Source organism: Heptranchias perlo, chromosome 2 (genome assembly GCF_035084215.1).
Source record: "Heptranchias perlo isolate sHepPer1 chromosome 2, sHepPer1.hap1, whole genome shotgun sequence".
NCBI lineage: Eukaryota > Metazoa > Chordata > Chondrichthyes > Hexanchiformes > Hexanchidae > Heptranchias > Heptranchias perlo.
Genome location: NC_090326.1, coordinates 163,377,692 through 163,404,306, shown reverse-complemented (window position 1 = coordinate 163,404,306; position 26,615 = coordinate 163,377,692). Strand labels below are relative to the sequence as shown.

The window sequence follows — 26,615 nt, the reverse complement described above, 5'->3', positions numbered from 1 at the left end:
AGAGAGTTCCAGATTTCCACTCCCCTTTGTGTGAAGAAGTGCTTCCTGACATCACCTCCTGAACAGCCTGGCTATAATTTTAAGGTTATGCCCCCTTGTTCTGGACTCCCCCCACCAGAGGAAATAGTTTCTCTCTATCTACCCTATCAAATCCTTTAATTATCTTAAACACCTCAATTAGATCACCCCTTATTCTATACTCAAGGGAATACAAGCCTAGTCTGTGCAACCTGTCCTCAGAATTTAACCCTTTAAACCCTACTCTTCAGGTAGGTGTAGATACCTCGACAGCTTGATTTGGAGACTCCAAAACACATGGAAAGGGTTTCCGGGCATCTCGGACACTCGGCTCACCCAAACGAGTTGTCTATCTTTTACACGGCTGTTCTTTTTTTTAGAAAGTGTCCCTACACTGGAAGCTTGAACAGTTTACTCTGCAATAAAGTCTCTTAATTGGAAACATGACTCCCGGGTTGGAATTCGTAAATAGGTCTTGGCTACTTTTTTTTTCTTTTCAATTTATAATCTGTGTAGCTCAGTCCGTTCACTGCCAGCCCCCACCCCACCCCACCCCCAGCTTGTCTCCCCCAGTTCCAACCCCTCTCCTTGCTGCTGAAAGCCCAGGCCTCTTGCTTCAACAAGGAGGTGGGAATGCGTGAACTGATTGGTTCTTCCGCTCTGCATAACCTTAGGCCAAGTATTTCTACAGTTGAGACCAAACATTGCCCCAGGACCCATTTCCAACAGGTGTCTGTGGATGTTTTCGAGGTTAAGAAGGTGGATTGACAGGTTGCTGCAGCCTTCGCACCATTGCGAGCCAATATCAGAATTGGGAATTAAGAAGTTGAAGTTCTGACACAGAAACCTTTACATCCAAGAGGCAATAGTTGCTCTGGAATAGGTTATTAAGGAAGCACCTTAAAATGGGCAATATAAATGGGTTCAAGAGGCTTCTGCGATGCCTCGGTGAGTTGATCCAGTAAGAAACTGAGCCATACTGAGCAGGAATGACACAGGTTCAATCCCCTGCTTTATGTTGTTAGCTGATCTCAGCTGGTGCAGTGTTGGGGGCCCTACAGTTGGCTTCGGTGCCAAGGGTTAGGGAGCGACACTCCCTCCCTAGGCTCGTGAACAGTGTCCACTTAGCACGATTATCACTGTTCTGTACGTTTACCTTTTACTGTGACATAAAGCATCATAATGGTTCGTGTCTGGCCTGGTTCTCCCCAAATGTTCGCATAGACTACTTTTCGAGACATTGAAGGAGTACCAATATCAGGGTTCAAGTCACAAGGGGGTACTATTGTTAGACCCCTGAGTTATATCAAAGCTTGTGAGCCAACTCCCAACAAGAATAAGATGCTTCAAACCACTTACAGGATTGACTGATGCCATTGAACCCAAGGAGGCATCTGGGACAGAACTGAATTTGCAATACTGGCCATGTGGAACTGAATCCCAACAAGCAATCAGGGACTGTAGAACTGAACCCCAACAAGCAATCTGGGCTTGTGGAACCGAACTCCAGCAAACAATCAGGGCCAGTGGAACCGAACCCCAGCAAACAATCGGGGCCTGTGGAACCGAACCCCAGCAAACAATCGGGGCCTGTGGAACCGAACCCCAGCAAACAATCGGGGCCTGTGGAACCGAACCCCAGCAAACAATCGGGGCCTGTGGAACCGAACCCCAGCAAACAATCGGGGCCTGTGGAACCGAACCCCAGCAAACAATCGGGGCCTGTGGAACCGAACCCCAGCAAACAATCGGGGCCTGTGGAACCGAACCCCAGCAAACAATCGGGGCCAGTGGAACCGAACCCCAGCAAACAATCGGGGCCTGTGGAACTATACCACAAGAGGAATCAGGGCCTGTGGAGCTAAACCACAAGAGCAATCAGGGCCCATGGAACCAGACCACAAGAGCAATCAGGGCCTGTGGAACTATACCACAAGAGCAATCAGGGCCTGTGGAGCTAAACCACAAGAGCAATCAGGGCCCATGGAACCAGACCACAAGAGCAATCAGGGCCTGTGGAACTATACCACAAGAGCAATCAGTATTGGGGTTTTTTGCCAGTTTTTTTTCCTCTCTTCCCTTCCCCCATTGGTTCCAGGGACACCGGTAGACCTCAGCGAGCTATTTGACCGCGGGTTAGCTTCGTAGGCAAACCCAATCCAGTCCTCACCTGATATCCACCGTACGTTCTTTCCCGCAGTGGGGGTGTTGCTGGATATTGATCCCAGGAGTGGGAATCCTGGTTGTGTATTTATTGCCCTTCCCGACCCTGGTGCACGGAGACTAACCAGTGAACCCCATCCCTCTTCTCTTCCTCCCTCCCACCACTGCTAACTCGAGAGTCACACCCATGAGCCCCGATCGATGTGACGGAGTACCAAATGATGTGTGTCTTTACCCACAGGGTCACAAGCACAGCTCACTCTTGTAACCTCCATCTTGAGATGTGGTTTGATGGTAACTATGCCCAGTTTTAAATGCACAGACTTTGAAGTTGTTGTATATTGTACATTGTGATTAGTTTAGTTTAGACATAACCATTTGCGGTAATCTCAGCAATCTTTCCTTAATTTGTTTTTGCTTAAAATATTATTAAGCTATTGTACATTAAAATTATAACTATCAGGAAAGACGGAACAAGCTGCGACTCTATCCTGTCGAAAAGAGAAGGTTGAGGGGAGGGGTGACCTGAGAGAGATCTTCAAGGTTAAAGAAGGGGTTTGATAGGGTAGATACAGAGAAAATATTTCCATTTGTGGGGGAGTTCAAAACTAGGGATCATAAATATAAGATAGTCGATAATAAATCCAATAAGGAATTCAGGAGAAACTTGGGGGATGCGCAAGAGGCCAGAATTTGGAGGAGCACATAGAAATCAGAGGGTTGTAGGGCTGGAGAAGGTTACAGAGCTAGGGAGGGGCGATAACAAGGATTTGATAACAAGGATGAGAATTTTAAAATCGAGGCATTGTCAGACATTGTAGGTCAACGAGTACAGGAGTGATGGGAGATCGGGACTTGGTGCAAGTTAGGATACGGGCAACAGAGTTTTATGTGAGCTCAAGTTTATGGAGGCTGGAAGATGGGAGGCCGGCCAGGAGAGCATTGGAATAGTCGAGTCTAGAGGTGACAAAGACATGGATGAGGGTTTCAACAGCAGATGAGCTGAGGCAGGAGCGGAGACGGGTGATATTACAGAGGTGGAAGTAGGCGGTCTTGGTGATTGAGAGGGTATAAGTTTGAGGTGGTGCATTTTAGTAGGAAGAATAAGGGGGCCACATACTGCTTGAATAATAAGAGTCTAAATGGGATAGAGGAGCAAAGGGATCCAGGGGCACAGATACACAAATCACTAAAAGTAGCGACGCAGGTTAATAAGGCCATAAAAAAGGCAAATCAATGACTGGGGTTCATTTCTAGAGGAATAGAATTGAAAAGCAGAGAAGTTATGTTAAACTTATATAGAACCTTGGTTAGGCCACACTTGGAGTACTGTGCACAGTTCTGGTCTCTATATTATAGAAAGGATGTAGAGGCATTGGAAAGGATGCAAAAAAGATTCACAAAGGTGATAACAGAACTGAGAGGATATATTTATCAGGAAAGACTGAACAGGCTGGGGTGCTTTTCACTAGAAGAGAGAAGGCTGAGGGGTGACCTGATAGAGTTCATTGAGATAATGAAACGGTTTGATAGGGGAGATGTAGAGAAAATGTTTCCACTTGCAGAAGAATTCAAAACTAGAGGTCATAAATATAAAATAGTCACTAATAAATCCAATAGGGAATTCAGGAGAAACAACTTTACCCAAAGTGTGGTAAGAATATGGAACACACTACCACATGGACTAGTTGAGGCAAATAGCTTAGATACATTTAAGGGGAAGCTAGATAAGCACACGAGGGAGAAAGGAATAGAAGGATATGCTGATAGGGTGAGATGAAGTAGGGAGAGAGGAGGCTCGTGTGGAGCATAAACACCGGCATGGACCAGTTGAGCTGAATGGCCTGTTTCTGTGCTGTAGTTTCGATGTAACTCGATATGTGGTCGGAAGCTCAGCTTAGGGTCGAACAGGACGCCAAGGTTGCGAACAGTCTGGTTCAGCCTCAGACAGTGGCCAGGGAGAGGGAACGGAGTTTGTGGCGGGGACTGAAGACAATGGCTTCGGCCTTTCCAATATTTAGTTGGAGTAAATTTCTGCTCATTCAATACTGGATGTCGGACAAGTAGAATGACAAATCAGAGGCAGTGGAGGGGTCGAGGGAGGTGGCAGTGAGGTAGAGCTGGGTGTTGTCAGCGTACATGCAGAACCTGACACGTTTTCGGATGATGTCGCCAAGGGACAGCATGTAGATGACAAATAGGGCCAAGGATAGCTGGAAAGTGGGATTAGGCTGGTTGGCTCCTTTTCAGCCAGCATAAACACGATGGGTTGAATGGCCTCCTTCTGTGCTGTAAATTTCTATGATTCTAGGATAGATCTTTGGGGAACTCCAGAGGTAACGGTGCGGGAACTGGAATAGAAGCCGTTGCAGTGATTCTCTGGCTAAGACTGGATTGATAGGAATGGAACCAGGCGAGGGCAGTCCCACCCAACTGGATGACGGAGGAGAGGCATTGGCGGAGGATGGTGTGGGCAACCGTGTCAAAGGCTGCAGACAGGTCGAGAAGGATGAGGAGGGATAGTTTACCACGGTCACAGTCACAGAGGATGTCATTAGTGACTTTGATAAGGACTTTCAGTGCTGTGGCAGGGGCGGGAGACTGATTGGAGGGGTTGAAACATGGAGTTGTGGGAAAGATGGGCATGGATTTGCGAGGTGACCACACGTTCAAGGACTTTAGAGAGGAAAGGGAGGTTGGAGATGGGGGCGGTAGTTTGCAAGAACAGAGGGGTCAACGGGTGGGTTTTTTGAGGAGGGGGGTGATGACAGCAGATTTGAAGGGAGGGGTAGAGTACCAGAGGAGAGGGAACCGCTAACAGTTTCAGCTAACATGGGAGCCAGGAAGGGAAATTGGGTGATCAGCAGTTTTCACCACTCACCCAGAGAGTGGTTAGAATGTGGAACTCGCTACCACATGGTGTAGTTGAGGTGAATAGCATAGATGCGTTTAAGGGGAAGCTAGATAAACACATGAGGGAGAAAGAAATAGAAGGATATGCTGATAGGGTTAGATGAAGTAGGATGGAAGGAGGCTCATGTGGAGCATAAACATCGGCATAGACCCGTTGGGCCAAATAGCCTGTTTCTGGGCTGTAAATTCTATGGCCCAGAATTTGCTGTCAAAATAACGGTGAGGCTAATGGCACATAATCTGGAAGTTGCTCTCCAAGATGTGCCGCTCCACCGTTAATGTTGCAAAAACGGCATCTCGCTGTCTGAAATACACTGAACAGCGTGAAGGTAATGTACTGACGTCGCAGATATGGACTAAACTCACCTCAGAAAGTTAGGGCTTGTCCAGTTCAGTCTAAATACCCTTTTTAACAGTGTGATAAGTATTAATTACTGCCAAACAACCTCTCTGGCACTGAAAATTAGCTTTACAGGTGTGGAGTCTCATTACTTCAACTTTTAATTGTGGTTGGAGATTTTTTTTTAAAAATTAAATTTAAATTTTTTAAAACTTTTTCTTTCTGGCTTTTTTTTTCTCTCAATCCAATCTTTCTTTCCCTCTCTTTATTTCTCTTTCTGTACCTGATTTGACATTGAATTCACTATTTTAACTTGCACTTCCTGGTTCAGACTCTGCGCTGTTCATTTCACAATCCTTCAATCTGATTAGTGTAGGAGATACACAGTTGCTTGCCCTGTTCACACAGGTCCCAGATGCCCTGTAGAGGGTGCCGTGCCGTTTCCATCGCTCTCTTGCAGCAATTTGCAGCGCAAAATCTCATGGAAATTAAACAGACAAGGGCGGGTCTAACTAATGGCAGGCCCTGTTCATTGACCGACTGCACCAAATTCTGGGCCTCCATAATTCTATGTAAGTTGCAAGTTTTCATGTCTCTATTTTAATGATCTTAGGATCGTTGATCTTCTGAACTTTCTTATTCCTCCTACACCGTCCTACACACACTGCTACACCGAAACCGCGTTGAAATCAAGAATCATCCAACCTTCTTCTACTCTACCTCCTCCTTTCCCAGGACTTCAAATCCTTGGAACTCCTTACCTCCCTTGTTCTTCCCTCCCTCCTACAATCTACAGGTTTTTAAAAATCCACGCTTGGTGTCACCTAATTCTGATTTGCTTTCTTTTACTTCTACCAGCCATGGTGGTATACCACATTATTGGGCTTGGTCAAATCACAGCACGTATTAGGAGTGATTAATATACGGACTGCAGTATTTACTTGGAGAGAGTTTTGGGGGAGACAGAACAGCTCCTGTGGATTAATAAACTGAAGAATCCACTTATTGCTTTGCAAGCTCTGGGACCCCTACATTTATCACTTCAGTACATTACGAGGCAGTAACTCAGTCCTTCTGATGATGTTGTAAATCACAAAGAGTGGTTTCTGCTCATTGATAGAGATTGGATTACAGTCTGAAGTATACTTACAGCTATCTAGCAGTTGCGATGTACGTCAGACAGTACATCTTCAAGATTTATTTTTATCATTGTGTCAAGCATTTTCGTTTGTTGCATAAAAATCACCAGGTTTGTTTCAGCACAGTGACACAGAATTGCTGTACCAGCTTATTACAGCACAGTGGCATGGCATTATTGTACCAGCTTATTACAGCACAGTGACACTATTATTATATCAGCTTGTTACAGCAGATGGGCAAAGCATTATTCAACCAGCTTGTTACAGGACAATGGCACAGCATTATTGTACCAGCTTCTTACATCACAGTGATACAGAATGATTGTACCAGCTTGTTACAGGACAGTGGCACAGAATTATTGTACCAGCTTGTTACAGGACAGTGTCACAGAATTATTGTACCAGCTTGTTACAGGACAGTGAAACAGCATCATTGTACCAGCTTGTTACTGTGCTGTGCCACAGAATCATTGTACCAGCTTGTTACAGGACAGTGAAACAGCATCATTGTACCAGCTTGTTACTGTGCTGTGCCACAGAATCATTGTACCAGCTTGTTACAGGACAGTGGCACAGAATGATTGTACCAGCTTCTTACATCACAGTGATACAGAATTATTGTACCAGCTTGTTACAGGACAGTGTCACAGAATTATTGTACCAGCTTGTTACAGGACAGTGTCACAGAATTATTGTACCAGCTTGTTACAGGACAGTGAAACAGCATCATTGTACCAGCTTGTTACTGTGCTGTGCCACAGAATCATTGTACCAGCTTGTTACAGGACAGTGGCACAGCATTATTGTACCAGCTTGTTACAGGACAGTGATATAGAATGATTGTACCAGCTTGTTACAGGACAGTGGCACAGAATTATTGTACCAGCTTGTTACAGGACAATGATACAGAATCATTGTACCAGCTTGTTACAGGACAGTGGCACAGAATGATTGTACCAGCTTGTTACAGGACAGTGGCACAGAATGATTGTACCAGCTTGTTACAGGACAGTGTCACAGAATTATTGTACCAGCTTGTTACAGGACAGTGGCACAGAATGATTGTACCAGCTTGTTACAGGACAGTGTCACAGAATTATTGTACCAGCTTGTTACAGGACAGTGGCACAGAATCATTGTACCAGCTTGTTACAGGACAGTGGCACAGAATCATTGTACCAGCTTGTTACAGGACAGTGTCACAGAATTATTGTACCAGCTTGTTACAGGACAGTGAAACAGCATTATTGTACCAGCTTGTTACAAGACAGTGGCACAGAATCATTGTACCAGCTTGTTACAGTACAGTGTCACAGCATTATTGTACCAGCTTGTTAGAGCAGTGAGTCAGTATTGCTGTACCAGCTTGTTACAGCACAGCAACACAGCATTGCTGCAGCAGCTTGTTATAGCACAGTGGCACAGCATTATTGTACCAGCTTGTTACAGCACCGTGGCGCAGCATTATTGTACCAGCTTGTTACAGCACTGTGGCACAGCCTCCATCTGCAGAGGGAAAGGTAAATCATACCAGAGCAGTGATTGTGGGGGAAATCGTAGAATCACAGAATGTTACATCACAGTAACAGCCATTCAGACAATCAAGATGTGCTGGCTTCTTTCTCCACATGAGCCTCCTACTTGAATCCAACTCTCCTGCTCGCTCCCCATAGCCTTTATCATTGCTCTAATTCCCTTTTAATAGAATCATAGAGAATCATAGCATCGTTAGAGCACAGAAGGAGACCACTCGGCCCATCGAGACCGCGCCGGCTCTCTGCAAGAGCAATCCAGCTAGTCCCACTCCCACGCCCTATCCCCGTAGCCCTGCAAATTTTGTTCCTTCAAGTACTTATCCAATTCCCTTTTGAAAGCCACAATTGAATCTGCTTCCCCCACCCCCCTGGCAGTGCATTCCAGATCATAACTACTCACTGCATTAAAAAGGTTTTTCCTCATGCCGCCTTTGGTTCTTTTGCCGATCACCTTAAATCTGTGTCCTCTGGTTCTCGACCCTTCCGCCAATGGGAACTGTTTCTCTTTATTTACTTTATCTAAATCCGTCATGATTTTGAATACTTCCGTCAAATCTCCTCCCAACCTTCTCAGCTGCAAGGAGAACAACCCCAGCTTCTCCAGTCTATCCACATAACTGCAGTCCCTCATCCCTGGAACCATTCTGGTAAATCTTTTCTGCACCCTCTCTAAGGCCTTCACATCCTTCCTAAAGTGCGGGGTCCAGAACTGGACACATTACTCCAGTTGTGGTCAAACTGGGGATGAGGAGTTACAGGATCTGCGGAGAGGAGGAGCATGTGTTGGGGTGTGGGGGGAATTGCTACTCAAGGTGCGCATCCCCCACTCACCCCAGCCGCTTAGCAGCCTCCTGAAATGGAAATGTAACATGGAGTGATGGGTGCTCTCCGGGCTAATACCAGTGTCCTTGTCAAATTCAGTCCATAGTGAATGGCTGAACTATTCCAGCGAAGGGTGTCAAAATTCTCATAGTAGTGGAGATGCTTGGGTGAGAATGAGCTTATTCATTATCAGGGGAACGATGGCAGATGTAGAGAAGATGTTTCCACTTGTGGGGGGGGTCCGGAAATAGGGGACATCCATATAAGATAGTTACTAATAAATCCAATAGGGAATTCAGGAGAAACTTCTTTACCCAGAGAGTAGTGAGAATGTGGAACTCGCTACCACAAGGAGTAGATGAGGCGAATAGCACAGATGCATTTAAGGGGAATCTAGATAAACACATGAGGGAGAAAGGAATAGAAGGATATGCTGATAGGGTGAGATTATATAGGATGGGAGGATGCTGCTTTGGAGCATAAATACTGGCACTGTCCCCTTAGATTGGAAAATTGCCAATGTCACTCCACTATTTAAGATGGGTAAGAGAGATAAACCTTGAAGTTACTCAAATTTATTAATAGGGACAGAGTGACTGAGCACTTGGACAAACATGAACTGATCAGAGAGAGCCAGCATGGATTTGTAAAGGGTAAGTTATGTCTAACTAATCTAGTTGAACTTTTTGAGATCATTAACGTGGTAGATAAGGGAGTGTCTATGGATGTTATTTATATGGACCTCCAGGCGCCATTCAATAAGGTTCCACATTAGAGACTTCTAACAAAAATGAGAGCACATGGAATTGGAGGCAACCTATTGACATGAGTAGAAAATTGGAGACTGAGAGTAGCGATAATGGGTATGTATTGACAGGGTGTGATTAGTGATGTACCCCAGGGATCTGGACTGGGGCCCCAGATTTTCACTATTTCTAATTGACTTAGATGAAGGAATAGAGAGCCATGTATCCAGGATGGCTGACGACACAAAGTTAAGTGGCAAGGTAAATAGTGTAGATGGGACCAGAGAGTTGCAAAGGGACATTGATAGATTAAGTGAGTGGGCAAAACTGTGGCAGATGGAGTTCAATGTGGGGAAATGTGAGGTCATCCACTTTGGACCTAAGAAAGATAGATCAGAGTATTTTCTAAATGGCGAGAAGCTAGGAACTGTGGAGGAGCATAAGAACATAAGAAATAGGAGCAGGAGTAGGCCATACGGCCCCTCGAGCCTGCTCCGCCATTCAATCAGATCATGGCTGATCTTTGGCTTCATCTCCACTTTCTTGCCCGATCCCCATATCTCTTGATTCCCCTAGAGTCCAAAAATCTATCCATCTCAGCCTTGAATATATTCAATGACTCCACAGCCCTCTGGGATAGAGAATTCCAAAGATTTACAACCCTCTGCGTGAAGAAATTCCTCCTCATCTCAGTCTTGAATGGCTGACCCCGTATCCTGTGATTACACCCCTTAGTTCTAGACTCTCTAGCCAGGGGAAACTATCTCCCAGCATCTACCCTGTCAAGCCCCCTCATAATCTTATATGTTTTAATGAGATCACCTCTCATTCTTCTAAACTCCAGAGAGTATAGGCCCATTTTACTCAACCTCTCTTCATAGGACAACCCTGTCATCCCAGGAATTAATCTAGTGAACCTTCATTGCACCACCTCTAAGGCAAGTATATCCTCCCTTAGATAAGGAGACCAAAACTGTAGGCAGTATTCCAGGTGAGATCTCACCAAAGTCTTGTGCAACTGTAGTAAGACTTCCTTACTCTTGTACTCCAACCCCATTGCAATAAAGGCCAACATGCCATTTGCTTTCCTAATTGCCTGCTGTACATGCATACTGACTTTTTGTGTTTCTTGTACGAGGACAACCAAGTCTCTCTGAACACCAAATTTAATAGTTTCTCACCATTTAAAAAACATTCTGTTTTTCTATTCTTCTTACCAAAGTGAATAAGTTCATATTTCCCCACATTATACTCCATCTGCCACCTTTTTGCCTACTCACTTAATCTGTCTATATCCCTTTGCAGACTCTTTGTATCCTCCTCACAGCTTACTTTCCCACCTAGATTTGTATCGTCAGCAAACTTACATACATTACACTCGGAGCTGAGAGATTTAGGGGTCCAAACACAGAAATCACTAAAGGTTAGTGGACAGGTACAAAACAATAATTAAAACGGCTATTGGAATGTTGGCCTTTATCTCAAGAGAGCTGGACTACAAATGGGTGGAAGGTATGTCACAGTTGTATAAAGCTCTGGTTAGACCCCATTTAGTGTAGTGCATTCAGTTCTGGGCACGGCACCTCAGGAAGGATATATTGGCCTTAGAGTACAGCCCAGATTCACCAGAATGATACCGGAGCTAAAAGGGTTAAATTACGAGGACAGGTTTCATAGATTAGTCATGTATCCCCTTGAGTATAGAAGATTAAGGGGTGATCTAACTGAGGTGTTTAAAATGAGTAAAGGGAGTTGATAGGGTCGAGAAAGAGAAACTATTTCCTCTGGTGAGGGAGTCCAGAACAAGGGGGCATAACCTTAAAATTAGAGCCAGGCTGTCCAGGATGCACTTCTTTTCCCAAAGGATAGTAGAAATATTGAACTTTCTTCCCCCAAAAAGCTGTTGAGGCTGGGGGGTCAATTGAAAATTTAAAAACTGAGATTGATAAATTTTTGTTAGGCAAGAATACTAAGGGTTATGGAACCAAGGCAGGTAAATGGAGTTAAGATACAGATCAGCCACGATCTAACTGAATGACGGAACGGGCTCGAGGGGCTGAATGGCAAACTCCTGTTCCTATGTTTCTGTGCTGTAAATTCTATGTAATTCTGTTGTGAGTTGGGAGTAAATTCCTGGGCCAAAGGCTGCCCGCCCTTGAGTACAGTGCTTCAGACTGGAATGTCAGGATGGAAAGTAGATTTTGAAAGAAACAAAAAGGAACAATCTCTAATGTTTTTGTGTCCAAACAGGGGCTCCGGAAACCCAACACAGAAGAGATCAGACATGCCAAAAATGCTGTTTTCTGCCCTTCCATGTTCGGCAGCTCCCTGGACGAGATCATGAACATGCAACATGAGCACTATCCAGACCGACAATTGCCATGGGTACAAACTAATCTCTCGGAGGAAGTACTGAAACTCAATGGAGCACAGACTGAGGGCATCTTCAGGTAACACTTGCTGTCTGTTATTGAATCTCACTTGTACTCTCACCACTTGCTCCACTCCCTTCCTGAACTCTGATAACTGCTGATAACTCTGATGAGCTACATCATTAAATAAATTTAAAACAGAAATAGACAGTTTCCTAGAAGTAAAGGGAATTAGGGGTTACGGGGAGCGGGCAGGAAATTGGACATGAATTTAGATTTGAGGTTAGGATCAGATCAGCCATGATCTTATTGAATGGCGGAGCAGGCTCGAGGGGCCGATTGGCCTACTCCTGCTCCTATTTCTTATGTTCTTATGTAACTGTCAGTCCCTTGCTTGGATATAGTTCACGCGCACCGGGAACCCTCCATTACGTTGGCCGAGTAAGCCTAGACAGTAAGTGTCAATGGTCTATTCTACCACAAGAGGCATCATAGCCAAGCCGGATCTCGTCCTTGCACACACTTCCAGCAGGGATGATAGGATGGCTTTCGGGAGCGGTCGCCCTGGTCAAATTTGGTAAACACATCAAGGAGAGCTGCAGCAACCTGTTTATTGAATAGTACCAAAGAATCCCATTCGTTGCTGATGAGTGACCCGAGTCCTTCTTACGAGTTAAGAAAAATAGTTGGAATTCACAAACACAGATCAGAGATTAGAAGCAAAAAAAAAGAGTACGGGTTGAGAATGAGCTCACAGTACATTGCACACTGAGCCTGGCACTTTCCAACAAACCATTTATCATTGACAATTCCCTAATGTATTTAATCTCCCGGATCTTCTCAACAAATCTAATTCTGGTTTCAGGAATTTATAACGACGCTATCTTCTGCATAATATGTAGCACCAAGTCTCAAAGCGCTTCACACAATTAATAACATTTTGCGAGTGCATTGTTTTGTAGATGATGGAGTATTACGAGAGTCCCCGTTTCGGTAGCCCTTTTTGTCAGTTTTGTTTCCTGAGTTTCGCCTTCATATTTGTAGGCAAGATGGATGAAGTTACAGCAATTTCATCATTTTTTTTACATTGCCATCTCTGTGAGGAAGCAAGCAGTGAAGAGCATGAAGCGATAGAAGACAGGCCACATACCACTCTCTGCTCTGCCTAGTGGCCCACCCCCCTCCCCTCGCCCTCTCTAAGGACCGGACAACAAGTGAAAATGTCAGCGATTTGAACTTCAGTATTGCTGGACACAAAGAGACACTTTGGGAAGGATGTCAAGGCCTTGGAGAGGGTGCAGAGGAGATTTACTAGGATTGTACCAGGGATGAGGGACTTCAGCTATGTGGAGAGACTGGAGAAACTGAGGTTGTTCTCCTTAGAGCAGAGAAGGTTAAGGGGAGATTTGATAGAGGTGTTCAAAATCATGAACGGTTTTGATGGAGTAAATAAGGAGAAACTGTTTCCAGTGGCAGGTGGGTTGGTAACCAGAGGACACAGATTTAAGGTAATTGGCAAAAGAATCAGAGGGGAGATGAGGAGAAATGTTTTTTACGCAGCAAGTTGTCATGATCTGGAATGCGCTGCCTGAAAGGGCGGTGGAAGCAGATTCAATAATAACTTTCAAATGGGAATTGGATAAACACTTGAAGGGGGAAAATTTGCAAGGCTGTGTGGAAAGGGCAGGGGAGTGAGACTAATTAAATAGCTCTTTCAAAAAGCCAGCACAAGCATGATGGGCCGAATGGCCTCCTTCTGTGCTGTATCATTCTATGGTTCTATAAACCTGGAACTTCCTACCTAACAGCACTGTGGGAGAACCTTCACCACACGGACTGCAGCGGTTCAAGAAGGCGGCTCACCACCACCTTCTCAAGGGCAATTAGGGATGGGCAATAAATGCTGGCCTCGCCAGCGACGCCCACATCCCATGAACAAATTTTTTAAAAACCCCTCCGTTTTTATTATCCTTTTTATTAAGAAGGTTGGTAGGCTCATCGTTTGCCTTAGTGAGTTGTTGGCAATTATGCTACATAGTGAGATACTGAGCCATGCAAACAAAGAAGAAAGAAAGAACTTGCATTTTGTAGCACTCTTCACGACCGCAAAGCACTTTATAGCCAGTGAATTACTTTTGAGTGTAATTATTGTTGTATTTTAGGCAAACGTGGCAGCTAATTTGTACACAGCAAGATCCCACAAAAAATTAGATGAATGACCAGTTAATCAGTTTCTGGTGGGGTTGGTTGAGGGATAAATGTTGTCCAGTAGGGAAGATGAGGAGAAATTATTTTAGGCAGCGAGTTGCCAGCTCCGACTATTCCGATGTTCTCCTGACCGGCCACCCATCTTCCAGCCTCCATAAACTTGAGCCCACCCAAAACTGCTGCCCGTATCCTAACTCGCACCAAGTCCCGTTCTCCTATCACTCCTGTGCTTGCTGACCTGCATTGGCTCCCGGTCCAGCAACACTTCGATTTTAAAATTCTCATCCTTGTTTTCTCATTCATGGCAACACCCCTCCCTTTCTCTGTAACCTCCTCCAGCCCTACAACCCTCCAAGATCTCTGCGCTCCTCCAGTTCTTGCCTCTTGCACAGCCCCGATTTTAATCGCTCCACCGTTGGCGGCTGTACCGTCAGCTGCCTCGGCCCTAAGCTCTGGAATGCCCTCCCTAAACTTCTCCGCCTCTCTACCTCTCTCTGCTCCTTTAAAATACTCCTTAAAACCTACCTCTTTGACCAAGCACCTATCCTAATATCTCCTTATGTGGCGTGCTGTCAAATTTTGCTTTAGATATACTTGTTTTAGAGGTGGTGCAATGAAGGTTCACTAGATTAATTCTTGGGATGAGAGGTTTGTCCTATGAGGAGAGGTTGAGTAGAATGAGCCTATACTATCTGGAGTTTAAAAGAGAGGTGATCTCATTGAAACATAAGATTCTGAGGGCACTTGACAGGGTAGATGCTGGAGAGTCTAGAACTATATATAAATGCAAGTTGTTGTTGTTATGATCTGGAATGCACTGCCTGATAGGGTGGTGAAAGCAAACTCAATAGTGACTTTCAAAAGGGAACTGTGTATTTATATCATATATATACACTTGAAAAGGAAAAACTTGCAGGGCTATGGGGAAAGAGCGGGGGGGGGGAGTGGGGCTAATCGGATTGCTCTTTCAAAGAGCCAGCACAGGCATGATGGGCCGAAAGGCCTCCTTTTGTGTTATAAGACTCTGTGATAAGTGCCCGCCTATACTATATGCTCAAGTATCTAAGTGGGGCTTGAACCCACAACCACCTCAGAGCCGAGCAAGCCTACCACCAATTGAACCAAGCTGACATTTTGGAAAGACACAAAAAAGTGCCTTTCTATATATGATAGGTTGTAAAGCCGGTGGAGCATGATGGATTGATATGGTTGTAAAATGTATACTTTCACCATCATTAATATCTATGTCCTTTTATTAAAACATCTGCATTCAATATTAACATGCTGGTAGGATTATTGGAGCAGTTCATCATGAGACACTGTGGCTGAGAATCATATCAATGAAGCTAACTCCTTTCAACGAGCTCATCCTGTTTGACCTCGAGCTGAACTTCAAACTCCACATCATAACTACCACAAAGACCATCTGTTTTGACCTCCACACCATCACCTTCCTCACTCCATAAGACCATAAGAGATAGGACCAGGAGTAGGTCATTCGGCCCCTCGAGCCTGCTCCGCCATTCAATGAGATCATGGCTGATCTGATTTTTACCTCAACTCCAGTTTCCCGCCCTTTCCCCAGATCCTTTGACTCCCTTGCTGATCAAACATTTGTCTAACTCAGCTTTGAATGTATTCAATGACTCGGCCTCCATAGCTTTTTGGGGTAAAGAATTCCAAAGATTCACGACCCTCTGGGAGAAGAAATTCCTCCTCATTTCCATCTTAAACGGGTGACCCCTTATTCTGAGACTACATCCCCTAGTTTTAGATTTCCCCCATGAGGGGTAACATCCTCTCAGCATCTACCCAATCGAGTCCCCTCAGAATCTTGTATGTTTCAATAAGATCTCATCTCACTCTTCTAAACTCCAATGAGTATAGACCCAACCTGTTCAATTTTTCCTCATAAGACGACCCTTCCATACCCGGAATCAACCTAGTGAACCTTCTCTGAACTGTCTCCAATGCAAGTATGTCCTTCTTTAAATAAGGGCACCAGAACTGTACGCAGTACTTCAGGTGTGGTCTCACCAGCACCCTGTACAGTTGTAGCATGACTTCCCTGCTTTTATACTCCATCCCCCTGGAAATAAAGGCCAATATTCCGTTTGCCGTCTGGATTACCTGCTGCACCTGTTTGTTTACTTTTTGTGTTTCATGTACAAGGACACCCAGATCCCTCTGTACCCTAGCATTTTGTAGTATTTCTCCATTCAAATAATATTTTGCTTTTTTATTTTTCCTCCCAAAGTGGATAACTTCACATTTTCCCACATTAGATTCCATCTGCCAAATTTTTGCCCATTCGCTTAACCTGTCAATATCCCTTTACAGACACTTTGTGTCCTCATCGCAACTTGCATTTCCACCTATCTTTGTATCAGCAGCAAATTTGGCCACAATACACTCTGCTCCTTCATCCAAGTCATTGATATCTATTGTAAATAGTTGAGGCCCCGGCACTGATCCCTGCGGCACCCCACTAGTTACAGATTGCCATTTTGAAAATGACCCTTTTATCCCGACTCTTTGTTTTCTGTTAGTTAGCCAATTCTCAATCCATGCCAGTATATTACCCCCAACACCATGAGCTCTTATCTTGTGCAGTAATCTTTTATGTGGCACCTTATCGAATGCCTTTTGGAAATCCAAATATACTGCATCCATTGGTTCCCCTTTATCCACCCTGCCCGTTACTTCCTCAAAGAACTCTAATAAATTTGTCAGACATGATTTCCCCTTCATAAAACCATGTTGACTCTCCTTGATTGTATTATGAGTCTCCAAATGTCCTGCTACTCCTTCCTTAATAGTGGATTGTAGTATTTTCCCAATGACAGATGTTAGGCTAACTGGTCTATAGTTACCTGCTTTCTGTCTCACTCCCTTCTTGAATAGGGGTGTTACATTGGGGTTTTCCAATCTGCTGGGACCTTTCCAGAATCTAGTGAATTCTGGAAGATTACAACCAATGCATCCACTATCTCTGTAGCCACTTCCTTTAAGACCCTCGGATGCAAGCCATCAGGTCCAGGGGACTTGTCAGCCTTTAGACCCATTAGTTTACCGAGTACTTTTTCTCTAGTCATAGTGATTGTTTTTAGTTCCTCCCTCCCCTTTGCCCCTTGATTTTCTACTATTATTGGTATGTTATTAGTGTCTTCTACTGTGAAGACAGATACAAAATATCTGTTCAATTTCTCTGCCATTTTCTTGTTTTCCATTATTATTTCCCCAGTCTCATCCTCTAAGGGACCAATGTTTACTTTAGCTACCCTCTTCCTTTTTATATACTTGTAGAAGCTTTTACTGTCCACTGCACTGCTGTTGAAACCCTCGTCCACACCTTGGTCACCTCCAGGCTTGATTACTCCAAAGCTCTCCTTGATCATCTCCATATTAACCACAAGTCAGTCAGAACTATGCCGTGTGCATCATGTCCCATACTAAAGCCCATTCCCCTATCCTCGCCAACTTCCACTGTCTCACCATTTGCTAAGCCAGCAAATTCAAAATCCTTGCCTCCATCTACAAGTCCCTCAACAGCCTCGTGACTTCATACTTCTACAATCTCCCCCAACCCTACATGCTAACATGTGTGGTCCACTCTTCCAACCCTGGTCTCCTTTACAAACCCGTATCCTCCACTCCACATTTGATCACCATGCCTCCAGCCGTCTTGGCCCCACACTCTGGAACTTAGATTTGGATGCACATTTTGTGACCAATGTGCAATACTTTCCATTTCTCGTGGTTAAATTTAATTTGCCATTTGTCCGCCCAATCGCATAATAAATCGAAGTCCTTTGTTAAATCTTCAGCTGCATCCTTTGTCTCTGCTGTCTCCCCTTGATACTTTGATGTTAGAAAGCTTATATTTGGCTTCAGTATCAAGGTCATTTATGTAGATTAATGCACTCCATTCAGCACCTCCCACTTTGACTTTAAACCTTTCTGTTATTTTAGCCAAATCCGTATCCACCCTCATTGTTTTACCCTCACTTCCTGTGACTTATAGTTCAGTTAGAAGTCTTTCTTGTGGAACTTTGGACTTTCATAAAGCTTTTGACAAATAAACAACATAAAACACTATCTATTGTATCTGTGACATTCTCAAAGAAAATCAAGAAGATTTGTCAGAGAGGATCTTGCCCTCCTGTATCCATACCGAATGATTTTGATCATATTGTGATACACCACACAATTGGATTGATCTCTTTTCTCTCTCTCCACCAATTTACTCCTCATAACCCTTCTAGGCCTTGACACTTGCAATTGGCCTCAGTATCCTTGTGCTAAGGAATGAGGGTGGAGGGTAGAGAAACATATAAACAACCAGCCAGGGTTCCTGTCGTCCAGTAGTCCTTGATGGAAAGTGTGTGTGACTGTTCATGCGTGTCTGTGTGCATGCGAGTTCATGTGTGTCTGAGCATGTGTGTTCATGCGTGTCTGAGCATGCATGTTCATGTTTGTCTATGTTAGTGTCCATGTGTGTCTGCGTGCGTGTTTGTGTGTGTGTGCATGTGTGTTCATGAGTATCTTAATGCATGCGTGTTGAGTGTACATCAGGGCAGGATTGGGCGCAGATGTGATGGATGGCGACACTTGTAGTCTAGGCATCCTTATGAAGAATGTCACTTTGTGAGGTACTGAAGGATTACCCCTATCATGACACCATAATACAACAAGAGTCAGCACCTTCAGGAGAGGAGAACATAAGAAATAGGAGCAGGAGTAGGCCATCCGGCCCCTCGAGCCTGCTCCTCCAGTCATCATGATCATGGCTGATCTTCTACCTCAATGCCATTTTCCTGCACCATCCCCATATCCCTTGATGCCTTTAATATCTAGAAATCTATCGATCTCTGTTTTGAATGTACTCAATGACTGAGCCTCCACAGCCCTCTGGGGTAGAGAATTCCAAAGATTCACCACCCTCTGTGAGTGAAGAAATTTCTACTTTCTCAGTCCTAATTGGCCTATCCCTTATCCTGAGACTGTGACCCCTCGTTCTAGATTCCCCAGCCAGGGGAAACATCCTCCCTGCATCTACCCTGTCGAGCCCTGTAAGAATTTTGTATGTTTCAATAAGATCACCTCTCATTCTTCTAAACTCTAGAGAATACAGGCCTAGTCTACTCAATCTCTCCTCATACAACAATCCCACCATTCTAGGGATCAGTCTGGTGAACCTTCGTTGCACTCCCTCTGTGGCAAGTATACCCTTTCTTAGGTAAGGAGGGAGAGAAAAAGGGGACTGTGGGAGGGGAGAGGGGAGGAGAGGAAACAAAAAAGCACAGTTTCTCACCTTTCATTCATTATTTTACTTTTGACGGCGAGTACTCATTGATAGCATCTTAGAGTCACATCACATTACAGCACAGAGTAATGCAACATGGGTTTGCGTCCAATCTCAGCGTCTTGTTATGGGAAGCTCCAAGGGGAGGGCAGGCAGTGGGTACAGGGTAAGAGGAGGAAAATGGAGGAAGCATGACCTTGGGCTCTGCACCTTCTAGCAGTTGGCACTGGCAGGGATGTGTGATGATGAGACACTCCAGAGATGAGGAGCTAATATCCATAGTTTCAGTTTCAATTCCATTCTTTCTTCCCTCCTTGCCTGAACACGGTTCCCCATGCACTGGGCCCACTCCAGAACACTGCCCATTATTCATGTGTAAACCTTGACGGTGAGTATTTACAGGCTCTTTAACCTCATGGGGGCAGCACAGCCCAGTAGAAACCAGGCATCTTTGAACCCACTCCTTCGTACAAGTTGCACTGACATCCACATTCCCGAGCTTGATATTATCCCCCGAGCTAGATGACAAAACTGCAAATAAACTTTCTAAACAGGTTGAATTTTCCTTCTGACTCCCAAGGACAATTGAGTAATTGACTCCCAAGTTGTCAATCTAACATTGTAATCAGCCCTGGCCTGAGGACTTTGATCATAAATTTGTATTTAGCTCACTCGTGAGACGCAGCATCCCAAAATGCTTCTTCACACAATGAAGTAATTTTTGGAGTGTTTTATGAAGGCAATAGGGTTGCCAACTCTGGTTGGACGTATTCCTGGAGGTTTCGTCACGTGACCTCTCGCCTCCAATCGCCTCGTCCCCCCCACCCTCCCGCCATCGGTGGCCGACACATCCGTCCTTATGTCCCACCCCCAATCGGAAAGCGATCAGACTCTTCACTACCCAATCAGATGATTCTTGATCAGTCAAATCGCCTTTTTCCCATATCCGGTGTTTTTATAACTAAGAAATGAATGTTTTCAAAGAAAATGGGGGAGAAAAGCACATTTTCCTTCAATGCTCCTATCATTTGTCTCCCGGGTGTTGCTGGCAGCATTATCCTGGAGATTAATCTTTGATTCCTGGAGACTCCAGGCCAATCCTGGGAGGGGGTTGGCAACCCTAGAAGGCAGGCATTTGGCACTCAACCCCCCCGGCTTTCGAGTGAGGCAAAGCCTTCTAAAGAAGGACAGTTACTTCAAACATGCATCAGTTGTCCTGTTTATTTATGTTTTGGTTCGCTTTGTTCAGCTCTGTATTGGCCTATCGGCCTCATTAGTCTGCTGTTAACCGCTGCGGCAGAAAACCAAGCCTCTGAATCTTGTTCCATTTGGCGGGTGTGGTGGGGGGGGAGGGGGAGGGAGGGAGGGACTGGTCAGTTGTTTACAAGATGGATAGTTTGAAGCACAGCGGGGAGAGAAAGGTTAGCGGCGATGGCTGCTCACTGACAAATGGCTCTGAATAACATTAGCAGTGCTGCTGAGTCCTGTGTGATCCATCTTTCTGCAGAGTCCCCGGGGACATCGATGAGGTTAATGCCCTCAAGCTTCAAGTGGATCAGTGGGTTATCCCACAAGGGCTGACGGATCCCCATGTTCCAGGTAATGCCACTTTTTGTATACTTACTGGTTACGGCGAAGGATGTCTGTACTGGGAGAGTACGACCTGTTGTCAATGGTATGTTGGAATTCTTGCAATATCCCTGGTCTTTGCACATTACATAAATCAGATTTTCTTTTCTTTTTTAAAGAGAAAGCTTTAAACCGCACTGAGCAGAAACGTTCCAGATTTGAGGGGCCGAATTGGCCAGGGTGCTCCTCCCGCTCCTGATCAGTCTCCACTAACTCCCAGCCCACATGTGAGCGAGGGGCAGAACTTGGCTCAGCGTGATGCCCCCCTCCTTCTCCGGCCCCACCGCCCCCCCCCCCCCCCCGCCCAAACGATCGAACAGCCCGGAGACGCTCACTGCCAGTAGAATGGCTACTTGGGCGAGGCACTGGAGCTCCCTTGGGACCGTGCCTCAGCAAAGGAGTCACCTCGTTCACGCCGGGGGGGAGGGGAGCAAATCGAAGAGAAGACTTTGCCTTCGAGAATAGATTGCATTGCTGATAATCATCGACACACCAGAACCAGCAGCAGCATTAAAATAAGAAAGACTATGGGGATGCATGTTGTAATGTGTCATCCTGCAAGAAATGAGAGCACAGCACTCTGAAGAAATGGCACTTTATAATGTTGCTATTCCTCTGCTCGAAATGTTGCACTACACACGAGAACTGTACTTTGATGTGTCATTCTAAAAAATTAAATATAATGCACCTTTTGGCACGCAGCGCCCCAGGGGAGACTATTAGTGCTGCAGGGGTTGCTTTCGTATTTGAAGACATTAGGTAACTGTGCTGCCGTAATTTGTTCAGAAGATGGTTAGAATTCGTATTGTGCTTCTGATTCTCTCTTCCGAAATAACCCTTTGGGTTCCAGAAAATATCCCCCTCCCTTGTTGTGTTACGGGCACATGACAGCAGCACTAGTGGCGGGCACAGCGAATCAATACATGGACCTTCCCCGCTCTGCAGGGTTAGCTCTGCTCACGGGAGACAAAGAGTTAACAGGAAAAGTTCTTGTAGTGAAACATGGCTGGGGTGCGGTAGGGATGCCACCATTGGCCACCGCGCCCCGGGTTAGAAAAAGAAAGACTTGCATTTACATAGCGCCTTTCACAACCTCAGGACGTCCCAAAGCACTCCACAGCCAATGAAGTACTTTTAAAGGGTAGTTACTTGTGAAGCAAGGACCCACAAGCAGCAATGAGATAAATGATCAGATAATCTGTTTTTAAGTGCTGTTGGTTGAGGAATAAATGTTGGCCAGGGCACTGGGGAGAACTCCCCCGCTCTTCCTTGAATAGTGCCATGGGATCTTTTATGTCCACCTGAGAGGGCAGACGGGGGCCTTGGTTTAATGTCTCATCCAAAAGACAGCACCTCTGACAGTGCAGCGCTCCCTCAGTACTGCACCGGGAGTGTCAGCCTAGAATTATGTGCTGAAGTCTCTGGAGTGGGACTCGAGCCCACGACCTCCTGGCTCAGAGGTGAGAGTGCTACCCACTGAGCCACGGCTGAAGCTGGGCTCACGGGTGTGCAGTGACCAGTCGATGGAGATAAAAGATGACCGATTGCCCAGCGAGAGTCAACATTTCAGGATAGAGGAGGGAATGTTGACTCTTTCTGCAATTTTAAATAAGTTGATCAAGAAGATCCTGTTTGTGCCATAGAGGTGTGAGTCTCATAATACGGGCTGAGGGCTCCTTTCAGCCCACCTCCCATTCATCTGGCAGACTTGGTGCCTGTGTCTGGGCCTCCGTTCACAGCCCTGCCCCACTGTGCGGTGCTGACCAAGCTGCATTTCAGCACCACTCCCTCTCCAGTTCTTGAATTTCAGGGTAAGGTGGCAATGGAATGCTATTGGGAGACAGGAGTTATATTGTACCTGTTTCCACCCAGCAAGTGAAAGGACCCAATTTAAAAATCAAGAATCGAAAGAGACTTGTCTGACTGGCTTGTTTAATAAATCCCTCGTTAACCTTTTGGAATCTCTCTCCGGACTCCTATCTGACTGTTCAATATCTCGCCTATTCAGCTGGCTTTTTGTAAATAACTCTATTTGGGAATAATGCCATTTAATAGTTTAGCCTGTTACTGCACTAGTGTTTCCTTCTTTAGCTCCATGTCATTTTTTTATTGTCTGATTCCGCTTCTGTGAAACGCCTTGGGATGTTTTACAACGTTAAAGGCGCTGTAGGGAGCAAGTTGTTATTGAAAGTGTCTGGAATGGTTAATATTAGCCGTCTTCTGATGTGACTTGAGACTTAGTGACATCGTGTGTACTATCCGGTTTACAATCAAAGCTTCCCCTACAGCATATTATATCCCAGATACTAAATACATAGATTACGTACCAGCTCCTAGGGATTGTAAGCTCACGTACAGAACCTACCTTTCGCGATGAGAGCGGAAAGAGTGTATCAGGAGTAAACCCGCATTGTAACCAAAGGGCCCTATTTGATGTCGTCTACATGGATTTTAGCAAGGCTTTTGACAAGGTCCCACATGGCAGACTGGTCAAAAAAGTACAAGCCCATGGGATCCAAGGGAAAATGGCAAGTTGGATCCAAAATTGACTCAGTGGCAGGAAGCAAAGGTTAAAGGTCGACGGGTGTTTTTGTAACTGGAAGGCTGTTCCCAGTGGGGTTCCGTTGGGCTCAGTACTAGGTCCCTTGCTTTTTGTGATAAATATTAATGATTTGGACTTAAATGTAGGGGGCATGATTAAGAAGTTTGTAGACTGCAGGAAGATATCAATGGACTGGTCAGGTGGGCAGAAAAGTGGCAAATGGAATTCAATCCGGAGAAGTGTGAGGTAATGCACTTAGGGAGGGCAAACAAGGCAAGGGAGTACACAATAAATGGGAGGATACTGAGAAGTGTAGAGGAAGAGAGGGACCTTGGAGTGCATGTCCACAGATCCCTGAAGGTAGCAGGACCTTAAGGTGGTTAAGAAGGCGTATGGGATACTTTCCTTTATTAGACGAGGCATAAACTATAAGAGCAGGGAGGTTATGCTGGAACTGTATAAAACACTGGTTAGGCCACTGCTTGAGTACTGAGTACAGTTCTGGTCACCACATTACAGGAATTGCACTACAGAGGGTACAGAGGAAATTTACCAGGATGTTGCCAGGACTGGAGAATTTTAGCTATGAGGAAAGATCGGATAGGCTGGGGTTGTTCTCTTTGGAACAGAGGAGGCTGAGGAGTAATTTAATTGAGGTGTACAAAATCATGAGGGGCCTAGATAGGGAGGACCTATTTCCCGAAGCAGAGAGGTCAATAACCAGGGGGCATAGATTTAAAGTAATTGGTAGAAGGATTAGAGGGGAGCTGAGGAAAAAGTTTTTCACCCAGAGGGTGGTGAGGGTCTGGAACTCACTGCCTGAAAGGGTGGTAAAGGCAGAAACCCTCAACTCATTTTAAAAAGTACCTGGATGTGCACCTGAAGTGCAGTAACCTACAGGGCTACGGACCAAGTGCTGGAAAGTGGGATTAGCCTGGTTGGCTCATTTTCGGCAGTCACGGACACGATGGGCCGAATGGCCTCCTTCTGTGCCGTAAATTTTCTATGATTCTGTGATTTGTCCATTCAGACTTAACTAAAGTGTTACATTAATAAAAAATTCAAATTTTATGATTAGAACCAGGATGGATTTCATCCCATTAACGGGAGCTCTTGAGCGTTTTCAAAAAAAATCAAGTCTGCACTAAATCAGAGATTTTAATAGCTGGCCACACAGGGAAACTAGAGCTTGGATTCAACTGATGGTAACTGAGCCTGTACATCTGCATTATGATTGACATATATCTTTCTCTTTCTCTCTCCCTCCCTTTTCTTTTTGTTGACACTTTCTGACAGCCTCATTATTGAAATTATGGTACCGTGAACTGGAGGATCCGCTCATCCCTCACGAGTTTTACGAGCAGTCCATCACTCATTATGAAAATCCAGAGGCGGCGATTGCAGTCGTCCACTCCCTACCCAAGCTCAACCGGCTGGTGCTCGGCTACCTCATCCGCTTTCTACAGGTACGACGATTGTTATGTACAGTCCCGCGCTACTTAACGCGCCCACCTTTAAAAACGGGCAGAGAAAGCATTAACCCCGTCGTCCGTCGATTTCAAAGTTGCCCGTTATTCCGTCTTAAGGGGTCCGTTTATTTGGGGCAGAAACAGCTGGGCACCTCATTAAGGTGCACCGAAAGCAAGAAGAAACAAAAGTAAGTAAATATAAACAGCAAATGCTGGAAGTACTCAGCACGTCAGGCAGCACCTGTGGAGAGAGAAAGAGTTAACGTTTCAGACCGATGACCTTTCGTCAGAACTGGAAGAAGTTAGAGATTTAACAGTTTTTTAAGCAAGTACAGAGCCAGGGAAAGGTTGGGGGGGAAGAACAATGGAGAAGGTCTGTGATAGGGTGGAGGGCAGGAGTGATTAAATGACGAAAGCTTAAAAACTGTTAAACCTCTAACTTCTTCCAGTTCTGACGAAAGGTCATCGACCTGAATCTGTTTCTCTCTCCACAGATGCTGCTGAGTGTTTTCCAGCATTTTCTGTTTATATTTCAGATTTCCAGCATCCACAGTATTCTGCTTTTGTTCTAGTGAGTAAGTAAATAACACCTGGATAACCTTTTGTGTACTTAGGCCCTTCTAATCCCCTCTAAGTGTTGTGGAGTTACAGTTTGTACTAAGCACTGACTGCAGTTTAAAGAAAGCTGCAGGTCAGAATGGAGCTGGAAATAACTGGGCAAAAGGTCGCTACACAGAAGGGACTTTCTTGTTATATCAGAGTACTGTAATAGCGCTACCCCGCTTTACCAGCCACTACGTATAGTGGGCAAATCACGTTTGCACAAACACGCCTGCTATAAGTGGTGGAGACTGTATTTTTAAACTTAATTTCCCTCTAAATTCAGGAATTTAATTTTTATTATCTGCAATTTATACAGTCTAGTGTCCAGGGTCGGATTTGATTTTCTGGTTTGCTCGTCCAGTAGAGATTTACATATCTGGATATTTTTCATCAAAACCTTATTTTTTTCTCATGGCACCATAATAACCTGCTCTATTAAATGATCTGTATGATTTCAGTATGACCAAGCACTTTGTTCAGTTCTTTTATTTTGCCACTGGTTTTCTCCTCTTCTACTGAAGATGCTGAGTGGTACAAAGGGGTGGAAGTTATGCTAGTTGTATGAAGCTCTGGTTAGATCGCACTTAGAGTACTGCATTCAGTTCTAGGCACCGCACCTCGGGACGGATATATTGGCCTTGGAAGGGGATTCACCAGAATGATACCAGGGCTAAAAGGGGTTAAATTATGAGGACAGGTAGCATAGACTAGGCTTGTATTCCCTCGCTTATACATTATCGAGGGGTGATCTAATTGAGGTGTTTAATGTGACTAAAGAATTTGATTGGGTAGATAGAGAGAAACTATTTCC

At 45.0% G+C, this 26,615-nt stretch overlaps 1 protein-coding gene across 1 annotated transcript in view; it reads left to right on the top strand.

Annotated features, from left to right (window-relative positions):
• Nucleotides 1-26,615, top strand: part of arhgap39 (Rho GTPase activating protein 39) — a 541,093-nt gene that overhangs the window by 509,995 nt on the left and 4,483 nt on the right. Inside the window, exons 7-9 of the mRNA XM_067968557.1 lie at nucleotides 11,927-12,126; nucleotides 21,069-21,160; nucleotides 25,029-25,198. Coding sequence (XP_067824658.1) covers nucleotides 11,927-12,126; nucleotides 21,069-21,160; nucleotides 25,029-25,198 — 462 coding nt within the window. The remainder of the gene's footprint in view (nucleotides 1-11,926; nucleotides 12,127-21,068; nucleotides 21,161-25,028; nucleotides 25,199-26,615) is intronic.